This window comes from Podarcis vaucheri (genome assembly GCF_965113315.1).
Source record: "Podarcis vaucheri genome assembly, chromosome: 5".
Classification (NCBI taxonomy): Eukaryota; Metazoa; Chordata; class Lepidosauria; order Squamata; family Lacertidae; genus Podarcis; species Podarcis vaucheri.
In genome coordinates this window covers 73,066,767-73,083,164 of record NC_138763.1, presented here as the reverse complement: position 1 = coordinate 73,083,164, position 16,398 = coordinate 73,066,767, and the positions used below count along the sequence as shown (strand labels likewise).

Genomic DNA, 16,398 nt, shown 5'->3' with positions numbered 1-16,398 from the left:
TCTAGAAAGGCTCTTATAAACCTGGTGCTTTGTAGGTAGGAGTAGCAGAGATAAGAAACTCTAAGGTTAGTAGATCACTGGTGTAAATCCTTTCCAGTTACTTTAAACTGGTTCTACCACTGTGCCTATATAAAAGCAGTATTTAACTGACCAGCATATTTATATATGTGTGAGAACTTGTTCTTCTCTACCTCTGAGTTATAGAAGGCAACACAATCTGGATATCATGAATGTATACACTCTCTGTAATAACTGGACGGATCACTAAAATTATAACGTATGTTTGCATGACCTTAATGTTAAATATGGAGCATGTACTGAATCTGACAGCACAGCATTTTCAAAATAATCCAATTGCAGAACTAGATGGAACTAGGCAAGTCTACCCTGTTCAGTTTTTCATGGGACCTTTATCCCACAATAAGTGTATTCAGTAATTCTCAAGATCATTGCCAATTGCAAAATGTGGCATTGCATCATCACCACCTACCGAGAGGGCTGGGTTGCCTTCATCCTCCACGGTGACCACCAGCTGGTAGAACTGCTGCCTCTCACGGTCTGGAGGGGAAGGGCGGGTGGCGATCTCCCCAGTCACTCTGTCCATGCGAAAGGTCAGTTCCTCATTCCCTTGAGTGATGTAGTAGGAGAGGACACTGTTGAGGCCACTATCCCTGTCAGTTGCTCGCACCTGAGCCACAGCGGTACCTCCACCCACATTCTGTGAGCACACACACAAAAAGGAATATTAGTCTGGCATATCTATATCTATGCATACTTCTCTAAAAATGGAACTGTGTCATAAAAATTAGATTTGGATTTGTGATTAGGCAAAGACTACCAGATGGGCAGAGTATAAATAATAAATTATTATTATAAATTATTATTATTACATCATCTTCCTACGGCAACAGATAGACTAGAACTGGTTTCTTATTGGAGCTCTTGTTGTTCAGTGTGGGACCCACAAGCAATTTGAGAGGATTGGCTATTTCACCTAAAATCAAGCGTTCTCTCAACCTGTTTGAGAAGCAACACGTTGGACAGAGGCAACAGTATTTATCTCTATTAATTTAATCTGGATGGCACAACAAGCAGGACTCTGCTGCTTAAACCCAGAAGCACATTGTCAAATAATATCCTCAAGTAAGTGTCTATATATGTTGCAGAATATGAGGGGCTGTTGGGGTTAGAACCAGATCTTCCTTGTGCACAAATAACTCTCTTCACAGAAAGACAACAAGCAGAGAAGCTTACCTCATTAACACTAACGTTGTAGCCGTATGGATTTGCAATAACTGGTGGGTTATCATTAACATCCAGTATATTCACTCTTAAGGTGTGTTCTTTCCTGCGAGGTGGGACACCTCTGTCAGATGCTTGAATCTGGAATGTAGCACAATATAATCAGGAGAAAAGCTCATAGCCTTGATCAAGCCTGTTACTGAACTGAAATGAGAATGGCCTAAATAAGTAAACATGTCATAGCAATGAAGCTCTTGGATGAGCTAAGCCAATCTCTCCCACACACCCCCAATCACATATTTACCTACTGGTTACTTTATGGAACCTGGAGTATATATGTGCATCATTTTATATGTATACATAATGTATATAATATGTGATAACTGTTTGTACTTTTCATGGAATGCCCTGTTATCTCTTGACCAGGAGCCCTAAGTTGTCTCTTAACCAGGAGCCCTCAGACATGAACTTCTGTTAATTTGGCTAATATACTAATTTCTGAGTCAGCTCTACCAGACATACAATTGCCTGGCAGACATACCGTTGCCTGTTCCCTGGCAGAAACAAGTTCCCCTAGCCCCGAGCTACATTCCCCCATTCATCTGCTGCTCCTGAGGAACTCTCTCTCCAAATATTCAGTTGTGTATGAGATATATGAGTCCTTAGCATGTCTAGTAGCACCATGCACAGAACAACGCAACACAAGAGACTGTCAAATAGCTCTACTTTGATGTAAGATGAGAAAATAGAGAAGCAGAAGTAACTGCAGTGAACAATCTTAAGTGTGGTCTGATGGTGATGGATACAGCCTGGTTTGGCAATTAGTATTACAAGAGAATCATTTTGAACAGAAGAATGTAAGTGGTAGGCTGATCCACCTCTTCCTCTGGTGGCAAGTTTAACAGGTGGCCACATAGCTTCACACAACTTAAAACGGCAACAGGAGACTGTGTGGCCTTGGGAATGTTGTTGTCCCAAGCAGGATGGTTGTGTACATAAAATTCCACTTTGGAAGCAAAGCTGGACAAAGTAACATATATATATTTTTTGTTAAAAAACCAAAACAAAACTGGAAGGTTGGAGCTGGAGGCTATGCGATTGTTCTTTGGAACTGCCGCTGTGAAGTTCAGCTCTGAGGCAAACAACTGCAAGGAGTTACAGTCTTACTAAACCAATTACTTTGGCAATGAATTCCAATTTGTGTCTCAAAACAATTTTTAATATATTCAAATAATGTAAAATATATTGTTCTGAGCACATTTATACTTCAAAATACTGTACAAGGAATGCATTATTTTTTTCCTTATACAGGTGTTATTGAGGCAGTAAGTGAAATAATTGGTCACACTGTAAACATGCAGATGCTGCAATTACAGAGTCTAGACAACAATAAGTTGGCTAATCACATAAAGCTGCTTGCCTGGATCTGGCAAACGGTGTGATTGTGCAGCAAGCAACTTGGATGGTGGGCATCACTAAATTACCTTTAAAGTGTAGTGTTCAATCATTTCCCGGTCCAATGGTCTGGCCACAAACACTTCTCCATAGGTGTTGTTGGTTGTGCGGATTTCAAATGCCCTGCCTATGTTTCCTGATACTATAGAAAAAGTCACCTGTAAAAAGATATTCATATATACAAAAAAAATTAAAAAATCACAATGATGGCTGGGAGGTTTAGGGGATCTTGTAAATTCCATAGGAGAACAGTAGATCTAGAAATTCAAAATGATGCGTATGAAAGCACCTTTTCAGACTGAAACTGCTTGGGAGGTTCATAACAGCAGATCATTTCAGGCAGCAAATTAAAGAAAAAACACACCTCACCTTAAACACAGAGTGCTTCCTGTTTAATACAGAGAGGGCTTCCTTTTGGTACATTGTGGTGGTGAGAACGCTGCCATCTGTTTTTTTCAGGTCCATTGTCCCATCTGTCAGCTGTCAAGCAGCCTCTCAGCACCAAAGGAACTTGTTTCAGATATTGTTTTTCCCCTAACATCTTTCAGAGCCATCTGCTCCATCCATTGCATCTTAAGAGTCCAAGTTATATTTAGTGCTAGTGATTTCACCTTGCAGGCAGGGAAACCCTACCACTGAAGATCAGGGCCTTACAAGAGCCAGGTCAAAGAAGCAGAAGGGCAAAGGGCTCCCATGATGTGAAGTGGGACTCATGGATCGGAGGTGGACTCTGCTGAAGCCAGAAGACTTTGCTGTTGCCTCCTGATAGCAGTCAGGACAACTGGCAATGGCAGCAGCAGAAGTTTGCTTCTGTATAGTCCCTTCAAGGTGGTACTATGTGAATTGGCCCTGAAGGAGAAACAGTGCCTATAGAGAGACTTACTGGGTTGTTGGCAGGATAAAGTAGCCATTTCACCTGTCTCAATGGTTGCACCAGAGCTTTCCATCACCAAGAAAGGACAGTGAGGAAAAAAGGTCTCTGACAAAATCCTTACACATTTGTCAGGTGCCCCCAGTCTACCCATGCGCTAGCAGTGGCAGGCTTATGATCCCATCTGACCTCGACAAAAATCTTGAAATCAGCTACACCTGCTCAGTCTTTCAGTGGATAAGAGCAGCCCAAGAGAATAGCAAAATGGTGTGTCCCCTCTCACTCCCAGTAAAAGTTCTTTATGGATTTCACCTGGATAGCCTTTCTCAACTAAAGGTGAAGGGAGTTGATAATGTGTGTGTGTGTGTGCGCACGCGTGCATGCATGCACACACACACACACACACACGAAAGTGCTTTATATGGATGTCACATATGGCTGTGTGGCTCAATCTACAATATTTCTTGTCCCTCGGAGAACAACCCTGCACTCCAACGCTAGCCAGAAACTACACCGTAGATTTTTTAAAATAAATGTCAGCTTCCCCTTTAATAAAATCAAGTTTATTGATTACAAGGGCATGGAGGATGCAGCTGTTTCAGAGCTGTTATTTGTGGAACCCAACATATCTCTGTGCTCTGATGATGCCCTATGTAAGACAACAGAAGCTTTGATGAGCAGGGTGTTATTCATCAGTCTACGAGGCATCTTACATTGCTGTTTCTGAATAATGCGTAGGGCACATATATCTACCTGGAAAGGATCACGAGTTTAATCCAAAGCAGGAAGTATGCAATAACAATGAAACCAATTTGCCATCACAATTAGGGCAAGAAAACAGGGTTCACCAATTATAGTTTTGGTATATTGCTAATTCACTACGCAATTATCTACCATTCACCTTCAAAGTTCTTACACAGAAACTAGTGTTTCCTTAATTTTGATGCTATCCCATAAGCACCAAATTAGAATAAGCAAAATGTGACCAACCCACCACATCTCAACACCCTTTTGCTAACTCCGCAGTAACTGTACATTTTGAAGCCACACAATCATTGCTACCTGCCCGTTGCTTCCTGCATCAGGGTCCCTTGCCAAAACCAGAGCAATTCGACGTCCAACAGAACTGTCCTCTGCTACGCTCACAGATGAGTCGGAAGTAATGTCAAACTGTGGGCTGTTGTCATTCTCATCCAGTATGGTGATAGTAACCTGTCCAATGGAGAATGCAGATATGAGTAAGAGCTCTGTCTGTCTGACTGTCTGTCTCTCACGGACACCAGTACTAGAGCTGGGGAGAAACAGTGATATAGTCAAAAATTCACTAGATTGACCTTATAATTTGAGGAGAAATGATTTTGTGAAATTGTTCCATGCAATTTTATTTCTCCAAATTGTTTAACTGATTCTTGAAGCACTGCCTATTCCTTGGAAGCATACTTAACACTTAAAGAATACAAACTGCTAGAGGAATGATCCATCCATTCTAGAAAAGTATCATCCTTTCTGTATCATCCATTTTTTTAATGGTGGCAGCCATTTTAAAAACATCTTAGAACAGGCTTTCTGGAAAAAAGGCAAAATGATGACCACTCTTCCCACCCCAGAAATTCACGCTACTCCCAAAATATTGGTGAAGCAAAACAGCCCATTCTGAGGTTGATGAAACGGCTGAGCAATAGTCATTGTCCATGCAGTATAGCCCTACTTTCTGCATAATCAGAGCAAACAGAAGGACCTTTGCATTTATAGCTTGAATTGAAGCTGCTGTTGCAAAGGAATGCTTATGTTTGGAGCAAGCCCCACTTTGGGGTTTGGATAAGTGCAGATCCCAGCCGGCTTGCTGTAAGTGTTGATCAGCTGCTCAGCACTTACAACTCCTGGCAGGCACCAGCTGCACTATGCAATGCCCAGTGGAGAACTACAAAGCACAGCCAATCACAGCTGGCTTCCTATAAGTGCCAATCAGTAGTTTGGCACTTCCAGCAAGCTGGCTTGGGGCAAGCATCAGCTGCACTCCTGACGTTGGGAACTCAATAGCGCAGCCAATCCCAGGCAGCTTGCTATAAGGTGTTTACAGCAAGCCCACTGTGATCAGCTTCACTACTGAAGTCCTGGTGGGGAACGCTGTTGTGCTGTGAAATCAATGCAGGCTTGCTGTCACTGCCAATCAGCTGATGACACTGACAGCAAGCCTCGTTTGCTAAGCAACAATCAGGAGAACTTGAAGGCTTCTGAAAGTTTCTTGGTAGCGATGTCCCCACTTGTCCCTCACCTGATATATAAGATATGACAGGTGGGCATGGTTTGGGGAAAATTGCACCACAGGCCGAAATTGGCCCTTTGCTGGGTTTAAATGGTCCCATGGGGTGGAGTTATCTCACCCCCTAGGCTAAGGTATAATGTCTACCTTAAGAGATGAAAGCCTTAAACTGAAGAACTAGGTCAGTGTTTCCTAAACTTGGGTCTGCAGCTGTTTGTTGGACTACAAGTCCCATCATCCCTAGCTAACAGTACCAGAGGTCAGGGATGATGGGAATTGTAGTCCCAAAACAGCTGGGGACTCAAGTTTGGGAAACACTGAACTAGGTGGTACCTCTAACACAGGAATCCCCAAACTCGGCCCTCCAGAAGTTTTGGGATTACAACTCCCATTGTCCCTAGCTAACATGACCAGTGGTCAGGGATGATGGGAATTGTTGTCCCAAAACATCTGGAAGGCCAACTTTGGGGATGCCTGCTCTAACACTTCTGTATGGCTGGAAGAACTAATTCAAGTTTACTCAGAAGCAAATACCTCTCTGTTCAACAGGACTTACTATAAACATGGACTGGGTCGTAGGCTACATGTGCATTCAGGCACTTCTAATATAGCAAGTTCCTCTAATCTTCACAACCACATTGACAGAGGGAAGTGGAAACCTCCCATTTATTATAGAGGCTCTGCACAACACCTCACTGGTGTTGACACATGTGCCCATTTAGCAATACATGGAGCCCAGAAATACATGGAAATTCCAGCTCACAGTTACATTAGTCAACTCACACAGCATCAAAATATTCTCAGAATCACTTTGCTGTGAGAACCTTCGTCAGCAGCTCTTTTTTTTTTTTTTGTAAAGGGATCAGGTTATTATGGATGTGCCTCAGCTGCAGTCGTGAGTCCAAAATCACCCTGATAGTATTCAAGCTGTGTTTTCTGTCATTAGCTAAAGGAAATGCTGTCATGTCTAAAAATAACTGTGCATGCACACACACAATACACAAAAGGAGGAGAAAAAGAGGAAGATGCTTTTATTTATGAGTCTTTATTTACCTGGTTAAAGGCTCCAGCTGCAGGGCCAGGCAGCATAGCCTGCTTCTAGAGGGAGGCTGAAGCCCCCTTTCTGCTTCTTTTAGGGCAGGCTTCCTCAACCTTGGCCCTCCAGATGTTTTGAGACAACAATCCCCGTCATCCCTGACCACTGGTCCTGCTAGCTAGGGGTGATGGGAGTTGTAGGCCAAAAACATCAGGAGGGCCGAGGTTGAGGAAGCCTGTTTTAGGGTGATTTTTTATTCTTGTTGCAAAAAAAAAAAATATCAATCAAAAGGAGGGGCATGCTTCTCCGCTTCAAGAACAAGCAGCTGCTGAAATGAGTGGCCACCTGAACAGCCAAACCTATCTCCTCTAAGCCACCTTGATTCCTTCCATTGTTGACTCTCTTTTGGCCCATTTTTTCCAACACAACATCACAACTTTCCCCCAACCTTTCTTCAGAGATGTGCTTCTTTATTATTATTATTATTATTATTATTATTCCTTCACCTATCCCATCGCTGTGTTGTCTCACTTAAGACTTTGGGGGCTGAGTCCCACTTCAAGTAAAACTTGGGGTACTGAGGAGGACTGCAGAACTTCATGTCTGCACAAAGCCCAATTTACTGTTTCTAAATTCCATTATACCCAGAATAGGCTGGGATGGACATGAAAAGATCTGAGAGAAAAATGTCCCTTCCCTCCACTCCCTTTCATTCTCAATCCTCAATCCTAGGGGGATAGGGTTGCTTAGAAGAGTCATAAATGAGTTTGTGAGGCATTTATATTCTGACTGGGTGCACATTCTTAGGGGCAGCAAGTCATTTGTTTAGTGGACTGAACAAGGCCTGCCTGGCAAGATAGAACAACTCACACAGCATCTTCTTTAAAAGAATTTAGAATGCTGGAACTGGAATGTGAAGGTAACTGCATAGCTGAGATAAAAAAAAATTCCTTCCAGTAGCACCTTAAAGACCAACTAAGTTAGTTCTTGGTATGAGCTTTCGTGTGCATGCACAGTTCTTCAGATACACTGAAACAGAAGTTGCCAAATCCTTCTATATAGTGAGAAGGTGGGGAGGGGTGTTACTCAGAAGAGTGGTGGGAATGGGAGATAGGCAGATAGCTGAGAGAGCCTGTTGACGACTCTTAACGACTGTAATAGGTCTTACAGGAAAAGGCAAGGGGTGAGAGGGTGAGAAATGGTTTAGTCATGTATAGTGAGATAAGAATCCAATGTCTTTGTTCAGCCCAGGTCTTTCCATGGTTTTAAGTTTGGTAATGAGTTGTAATTCAGCAGCTTCTCTTTCCAGTCTATTTCTGAAATTCCTTTGTAGTAAAACAGCTACTTTGAGATCTTGTATAGAATGTCCTGGGAGATTGAAGTGTTCTCCTACTGGTTTCTCTGTTTTGTGATTCTTGATGTCAGATTTATGTCCGTTTATTCTTTGGCGTAAGGTTTGGCCTGTTTGTCCAATATAGAGAGCTGAAGGACACTGTTGGCATTTGATGGCATACACAATGTTAGACGATGAGCAATTAAATAGTCCCGAGATGGTATGTGTGATGTTGTTGGGGCCAGTAATGGTGTTGTCCGGGTGTATGTGGCAGCAAAGTTGGCATCTGGGTTTATTGCAGGCTCTGGTGCCAGTGTCTGTGTTAAGTCTGGTCGTAGTATTATTGTGGGTTAGGAGTTGTTTAAGATTGAGTGGCTGTCTGTAGGCAATGAAAGGTCTTCCTCCCAGAGCTTGAGAAAGAGAACTGTCATTGTCCAGGAGAGGTTGTAGATCTCTGATGATGCGTTGTACTGTTTTAACTTGGGAGCTGTATGTGATGACTAGAGGTGTTCTGTTATTTTCTTTTTTGGGTCTGTCTTGCAGCAAGTTCTCTCTGGGTATCAGTCTGGCTCTGTTGATCTGTTGTCTAACTTCATCTGCTGGGTATTTTAGTTCTGAGAAGGTTTGCTGTAGATCTCTTAGGTGAGAATCTCTGTCTGTAGAATTGGAACAGATGCGGCTGTAACGTAGTGCCTGGCTATATACAATGGACTGTTTGGTATGTTTGGGATGGTAGCTAGAGGCATGTAGATATGTTTGTCGGTCAGTTGGTTTGCGGTATAAGGTGGTGTCTATGCGCCCATCCTGTATTTTTATAGTAGTGTCCAAAAAATGTATTTCTTGCATAGATTGATTCATTGTAAGGTTGATTGTGGGGTGAAAATCATTAAATTTCTGGTGAAAGGTGTCCAGGGTCTGTTGACCATGTGTCCAGATGATAAAAATATCGTCAATGTATCGCAGGTACAAGAGAGGTTTGAGTGGGTAGGAGTTCAGGAAACGTTGTTCTAAATCTGCCATGATTGACACCCCTCCCCACCTTCTCACTATATAGAAGGATCTGGCAACTTCTGTTTCAGTGTATCTGAAGAAGTGTGCATGCACACGAAAGCTCATACCAAGAACTAACTTAGTTGGTCTTTAAGGTGCTACTGGAAGGATTTTTTTTTTTTTGACTATGGCAGACCAACACGGCTACCTATCTACTACTGGATGCATAGCTGAGAACTAGCTGTCTCAAAAATGCTAGGGAATTCTAAAGCTTGCATGCACTTCGGAATCCAATAAATGGCATTCCTCAGCTTGCCTCTTTTGCACCCTATATTTGCACCCCACATGGAAATGTATAGCAACAGGTACTTGCTTGAAAGCCAAAACAAAGAGTCACAGGCAACAACAAACAAAGGAAGGATAAACACAATGGAGGGGAAGCACTCTTACCTTCTGTTGGAGAGAAGCACAAAATAGGATGGAAAAGAAGAAGAAAAACAGTTGTTAGATTTAAATCCTTTTAAACAATGTAGTTTGAATTCAATGCTTTGGGAAAGGTCAGCTGTAGATGCAATGTAACGAGGCACAGATGCAATGAAAGGAAAACACAGGTGAACCATGTCCAAACTCTGCTATTGTTGCTTTGCCAATATCCCTCAATCATCTAAGATATGTGGCATCCTCAACGATTTTGTTGCCAATTCTCTCAACCAATTGAACACCAATTGTCTGTCCAGGAATATCGATATATTCCAACCTACAACCCCCCCCCCGAATTTGGCCCCTAGAAGCTCTTAATTGCCCCAGGGAGGGAAGTTGCAATGAATGTTAACATGAAATGTGGCAAGCCCAAGATCATCAGGTGCAAGAATGTCTTTCACCGTAACTGCTTTTATAATGCTTTTAACTGCATTTGTTTTAAGAGTGTCAGATGCTTTTGCTTTGTTTTTTTGTTTTTACATTCTGACTCTGAGCTGCTTAGGGACCAAGGATGGGATATAAACTCAGTCAATGAATAAATAAATAAATAAATCACGGTGAGAATCGGTGCCAGGAAGGAATGCTAGCCACAGCAAATGCCTGCATTTTGCTAGAGGTGCTAAATTCATATCTGAAAACTGTTAATTTAAACACCTCAGGTGACAAGACTGTGTTCAGTGACAATATAAAACAATTCAGAAATTTTACACACACACACACACACACACACACACACACAGTTGTACCTCGGAAGTTGAACGCCTTGCGAGTCAAACGTTTTGGCTCCTGAACGCCACAAAGCTGGAAGTGAGTGTTCCAGTTTGCGAATGCTCTTTGGAACCGGAACGTCTGACACAGCTTCTGCAGCTTCTGATTGGCTGCAGGAGCTTCCTGCAGCCAATCGAAGGCAGTGCCTTGGTTTCCGAACGTTTTGGAAGTCAAACGGACTTCCGGAATGGATTCCATTCAACTTCCAAGGTACGACTGTATAAGCTTTCCTGGGGAAACAACAAACTTTTCCTGGGTGGCGGCAGGGACCTAGCCTTGGAAAGAACAGCCAACTCAACACTGTCCTACCCTACAAAGCCAAAGGGTTACAGCAAAAATAGCTCACCACAGTTGAGTCAAGCTTCGGACCACCGTCATCTGCAACAACAGTTAGGGTGTAAAAATCTCCTTTCTCTCGATCTACCTGTCCTTTGACTGTGATCACACCCTGCCAAGGGAAAAAACCACACATGAATACATGAATTCCCAACGCCAGAGTATGAACCTAGGTGACGGAGGTCCACCTATAAACTACTCACAGTGATGCCGTTTATTTTGAACAAAGACAGAGCCTGAGGATTTGTATTGGGGTCAAACTTGTACGTGATCTGGTTCAGGTTATCGATGGAGCGTGCCTGGACTCGGAGGACTTCAGACCCCAGGGGAATGTTCTCTGTGATCACTGCTTCATATGTGACATTCGAGAACTGCACGGCCTCATCCAGTTCGTTGAGGAGGCTGACATAAACGCTGCAGAAGCCTTGGTTATGGGGAGGTGCTTGGTCTGTGGCCGAAACATTCATCAGATAGCTGGTTTTCGTCTCATAGTCCAGATAGTCAATGGTGGTAATGAGACCGGTGCTCTCGTCGATTTCAAATTTCCCCTCGGAACCTGAGATGATTTTGTAATTCACAAGGCCTCCGTTTCCTAAGGGGAGAAAAAACACAGTCAAAGGTGCAAGACACATGTAAGAAGCCACAAATCAATTGCACAGTGCTCAGGGATGAGAGTTCAAAAATCCAGACAGGCACTTAAAAGCTTACACAGCAACTTATAAGGAAAAAATAACATATGCACTTCAGCGTATTTCAGGATTCCCCTGGATATATTTGAACCTCCCCATTGCACATGCACGGTCCCATTTTGGCTACAAACTTGTCGTATTCAGCACTTAAGTTCAGCATTAGAAGGAGCAATTGTACTCCTCCACCAAGAATAAAGGCAACACTGACAAGCAAGAGGCACATAAACAAATCATGGTGAGTCACAATGGCTTGGGGGAAAAAAGAATGACTATTCCATGCAGTTTCTGTACCTGTGTCTCGATCTGTTGCCCGAACAACTGCAACAGATGTCCCTATCCCAGCAGTCTCACGCAGTCCCAGCCGGTTATATTGCCTTTGGGTAAATACTGGCACTTCATCGTTGACATCTTCCACGTACACTATGACCTGGGAAAAGTTAAGGTGCAGTTAATTTATTTGCCTGGAATCTGTTCTGGAGAAAAAGCAGAGACGCTTGATAAGGAAGAGGAGTCTTGATGTGGACACCACAGCACAGAATTATGGAGTTCTACTGGACCCAAAGATCAGTTCCATGGTGAAATATATGACCAGTCTCTCATGCCTCTTCACTACCAACAGAAGCAACCTGTGTAACAAGTAGAGAGCAAGTACACTGCAGGAAGCTATCAGCAAAGCAAATATCTCCAGGTAATCAACAAAGAATAAAAACAAAGCAAAGCCCAGGCTCCATAAGGGGGAAATTCCTTTCCGCCGCAAATTGCTGTAATATGCCACTGAATATCTTGTCTCTAGCTGTAGCAAGTGCTGTCACCCCAGAGGAAAGGAAAGACAGCCGGTATCATAAGAATCTGATCTTGGTGCAGTACAACTGAGGCAAGCTGTGTAAAATTTCCCATTTTTTCAAAATGGTAAATTCTTACTTATTTTTTCATAAGCAGGTAGGTACATATAGATTATTTTAACAAAAAGAAAACAATGAAAAGAATTAAAATAATACAAAAAGAAAGAAAAAGCACAATCGACGGCCCCCTATCAGAGAAATGGTATAATGCTACCATAAATTAATACTTTTTCATTTTTGTTCTCTAATAAATTTTTGCTAGATGTTCAGGATCAAAAGCTCCATCTATCATCGGGGTTAGTTGGCAGGCACCAGACATTCCATATCTTGCTTGCCAGAACAGTTTGGCTATTACGAGCATCATTTATATATATATATATTAAAAAGTTTGCCAAACCTTAAACAATTTTTCTTACTGACTTTGACTCTGCCTCAGCCATATTTTATCCACTCACTTTTCCATAATCGTTAAAAACCAGACCTGATTTAAGCAAGCCTCTTTGCTCAGTTCCTCCCAATTCCAAACTTTTATATTCCATTCCATTTTTCAAGACAGCCACTAGACCCTCCCTAACGTCTATTTCCAGCAGGTGAATTGATGTTTTTTCATATTAACATGGCAGTAGCTAATTAATTAGGAAGAATTTAAAGTCCTAAAAAATGGATCGGAGTAATCCTGTGCGTGCTACAGCAAGGTAATTGCTAAAACCATGCTGCATAATTATAAGGGCAAGGGGAGCTGGGATAAAGTTGCTCAACACACTTGTGATTTCTCTCATTCCATTTGTCTGCAGCAAGCCTTTGAGATTATGAACAGAGGTATAACCCTGATAGTGTCCATACTCACAAAATTCCATTCCGAGTGTAGCAGAGTCATAAATGGCTGTCAAAAAGAAGTCTATTTGTCATTAAATGGATTCTAATGAAATTCCACTGACATTTGGTAAGGTCAAGAACTATTAGAAAATCTATTTCACCTGGACTCCCCACATTTTAGAAGGTTTCTCCTACCACAGAACCTACAACAGAATATACAGGATGCACAGGGAATTTATGAAGGCTTCTGCAACATTTTTAAGTGGAGGTGAGCTGTTGTGAATGTTGAGGATGAGCTCCCCCACATGTCTCCAAAGCACTATGCAAAAATGGGGTCACCTGGCATCACTGAGATGTCAGTTCTTTGGACAGGTGGGTGAGCTCTGCCCACCAGTCAAAGTTGGCCCATGGTGGGTGGAGGAGATGCAATTTCCCACCCATGGGTTATCTGAATGCACTGTTCTCTTCTAGATCTGGGGAGGTTCATAGGCCTGAGTAAACACAGGTCCACAATAACTCACGAAGTTAAGTCCCCGCCTCAGACCTCAAGGTTTCTGATTCAAACTGCGGGATATCACTGTGCTATGCATCTGCTGCTTTCAGAAATTCTTTACGCATTGACTTTGTTACTTAATTCATTCAGAGGAGCAAAGTTATTAAACAAAGGACAAGTGCTCAAAATGTTATTAACCGTTGGGAGAACAGTTTGCAAAATATTTATCTCTGCGGAACCTATGCATTTATATGCTCAGCATTTGATACTTTTTTTAAAAAAATGCACTCTAAAACACTTTGCAATATCCCACTGATCTTCACCAAACTGTAAACCTAGCAAAACCCTTATAGCCAGCTCCACTATAACCAACAGAAGATTGTAATTTCCCTGTGCCGCCTTGTGGAATCTCGAAGAGGCATTATTACCCTAACAGAGCTCCTCATGGGTCCTTGTTCACTATTGTAGGCTTCCACTTCAAGGACATGGGAGGAATTGCGTTCTCTGTCCAAGGGCCGTAAGCCTCGCATGACCAGCCCACTGCTGGGATTGATCCGGAAGTTGTTGTAACTGTTTCCTGTGGATGACAAATAAAGACTACAGAAGATGACACTATGTCTTCAGTTTGAAGACTTAATCTCCATTACAGGATTGTTTCAGAACAGGGAGAGAGGTGGATCTATTAACACCAATAGGATTATGAATTTATCAAGAAGCCAGTATAGCAATGCTACATATAGACTCTTACACTAAATTAAATGATTATGCACATCCTCCTACCCTTTCAAACAGGCCTCTTCCCAAAGTTGCTTTTCTCTTTCTATTGAAGTTCCCGCAGGGCTTTGTTGCATACATGTTAATGTACCGTGCAAATTTGTCCCTTAGGTCACACATGCCACTTCTAACCTTGCTTGTTCATATTGTAGCCAGTCCTTTATCTTTACCAGCTGCTTACTTTTTGTTTTCCCTCAACTCCCTTTTTCTATCCCTCTCCCCCTCACACCCCAAATCCATCTCAAAGTTCTTTCCCCCTCAGCTTCCAGCCAGGCTCTCTATTGGCTAGGGCCGAAGTTCTAGCTCCAGGGCATTAAATTTCTCTTTTGAAGTCATACTTCATGTATCACGATCACATCCTTACAGATTTACTTGGAAGCAAGTCCCATTATCAACTGAACTTACTTTCAAATAGGTATGTTTAGGATCATGACTGTGGAGTATTAGATGTTAAGACAAGCTGATGCAACATAAGCCATTTCCTGCAATATAGTTAATCTTGAGGGTTATGAAGAATGAATTGTCAAGTTTTAATGGTACCAGGAAGTCAGATATATTAGAAGTATAATTCCCTAGGATGTACGTTTCCCAATAATTAAGTTTAAAGCCCAGAAAATGTGGAGCGGAACACATAAGGTTGCTGATGTTACGGTAAGGATGAAAACGATCAATAAGGTTGTTCTAGTTACTTTATAAGTATACTGTAAATTTTTTATCATTAAAAAAACACTATCCATTTTCTTTGCTTACCTTTGATAATCCTGTACCACACCCGGCCATTCACACCTTCATCTGCATCTGTGGCTTTCACCTTTGAACAAGCAAACAAACAAATGAAACAAGCAATAAGAGGCTACATTAATACACAAAGCTAAATCATGGTTTGCTTTACCACAGTTTGTTTAACAAATCACGTGTCATCTCATAAACAAGAACGTAAGCCATGGCTTACTTCTTCAAAGCTTGGTTTGTTTTCCAGCTCCTCTCACCTTGTGGCTTTCTGCTTGGCAAGTGTCTGGGGTGAGCAAACATGGCTGAGACACAATACCAGGCCATGATTGGTAAGCCGACGATTAATCATGGCTTCACACTGCAGTTTGTTGGCAGGAAACAAACCTTGGTTCATCTACTGGACTAGTTTCATATGCTCAAACAAATCATGGTTAGGCTAAACATATCACAGGTTATCATTATTTGAGAAACCAGGCTGTCAGGGAACTGACATCGGAGCTAGAGGCGGAGGGAAGGCTCTCAAATGATGCTGGAGAAGGGCCCAGCAGGGAGAGAGGCAGCTCCACAGATGGGGAAGCAAATCAGCGCAACACCAGGGAAATAGAGGGGCTGGTGGGGGAATCAGCGAGAGGGCTCCAGGACTCTTCACTGGACACCAGCGGGGAGAGCACGGGTCCTCCGCTACCCACGCCCACCCTGCGCAGAAGACTTCCGCGCAGAGAGAGTAGGAGGAGACTGGGTATCAAACAACTTTTATGTTGGAAAAGATTTAAGAAACACCCACTGACGGATTCTGCTAGCGACTGAGGCAGCCACGAAGTGAAGGGCTGCCCAGACTGAAAGGTTTAGCAAGGCAACAAAGCCTGGAGAGGCGGCAACTTACGCACGAGCAACCCATACACATTACACAGGCCATTGTGTCAAAGTCCAACTATTCAACATACTTATTTTTAGAAAATATATAAGAGTGTTTCTACTCCCTGTCCAGTCACAGCCCACCCAATTTCAGAAGAATACTGAAATCAAGCTTCTAAAGGTAAGCACCAGAAGTGTGAATTCTCCTTGGAAATACAGTAGCACCCACTGCAGTTGTTTGACAAGTAGTGAAATATGCTAGTGTTGGTTGGTGCCATTTAATGATCAAGCTCTCTGTTAGATTAACTGAAGCTTCAAAAAAGTCTTCAAAAGTCACTCACCAGGGTGGATTAAATGCCTGAGACCAGACCTGAGATGGCTCCAGATAATCAGCCTCAGTCAAAAGTGCTTGGAGTAGCACGG

The 16,398-nt window shown here is 42.5% G+C and overlaps 1 protein-coding gene across 1 annotated transcript in view; it reads right to left on the bottom strand.

Annotated features, from left to right (window-relative positions):
- Positions 1–16,398, bottom strand: part of CDH23 (cadherin related 23) — a 402,434-nt gene that overhangs the window by 83,300 nt on the left and 302,736 nt on the right. Inside the window, exons 28-36 of the mRNA XM_082222023.1 lie at positions 15,139–15,199; positions 14,043–14,191; positions 11,755–11,890; positions 10,978–11,366; positions 10,785–10,886; positions 4,631–4,780; positions 2,727–2,855; positions 1,255–1,383; positions 491–718 (exon numbers count right to left, since the gene is read on the bottom strand). Coding sequence (XP_082078149.1) covers positions 491–718; positions 1,255–1,383; positions 2,727–2,855; positions 4,631–4,780; positions 10,785–10,886; positions 10,978–11,366; positions 11,755–11,890; positions 14,043–14,191; positions 15,139–15,199 — 1,473 coding nt within the window. The remainder of the gene's footprint in view (positions 1–490; positions 719–1,254; positions 1,384–2,726; positions 2,856–4,630; positions 4,781–10,784; positions 10,887–10,977; positions 11,367–11,754; positions 11,891–14,042; positions 14,192–15,138; positions 15,200–16,398) is intronic.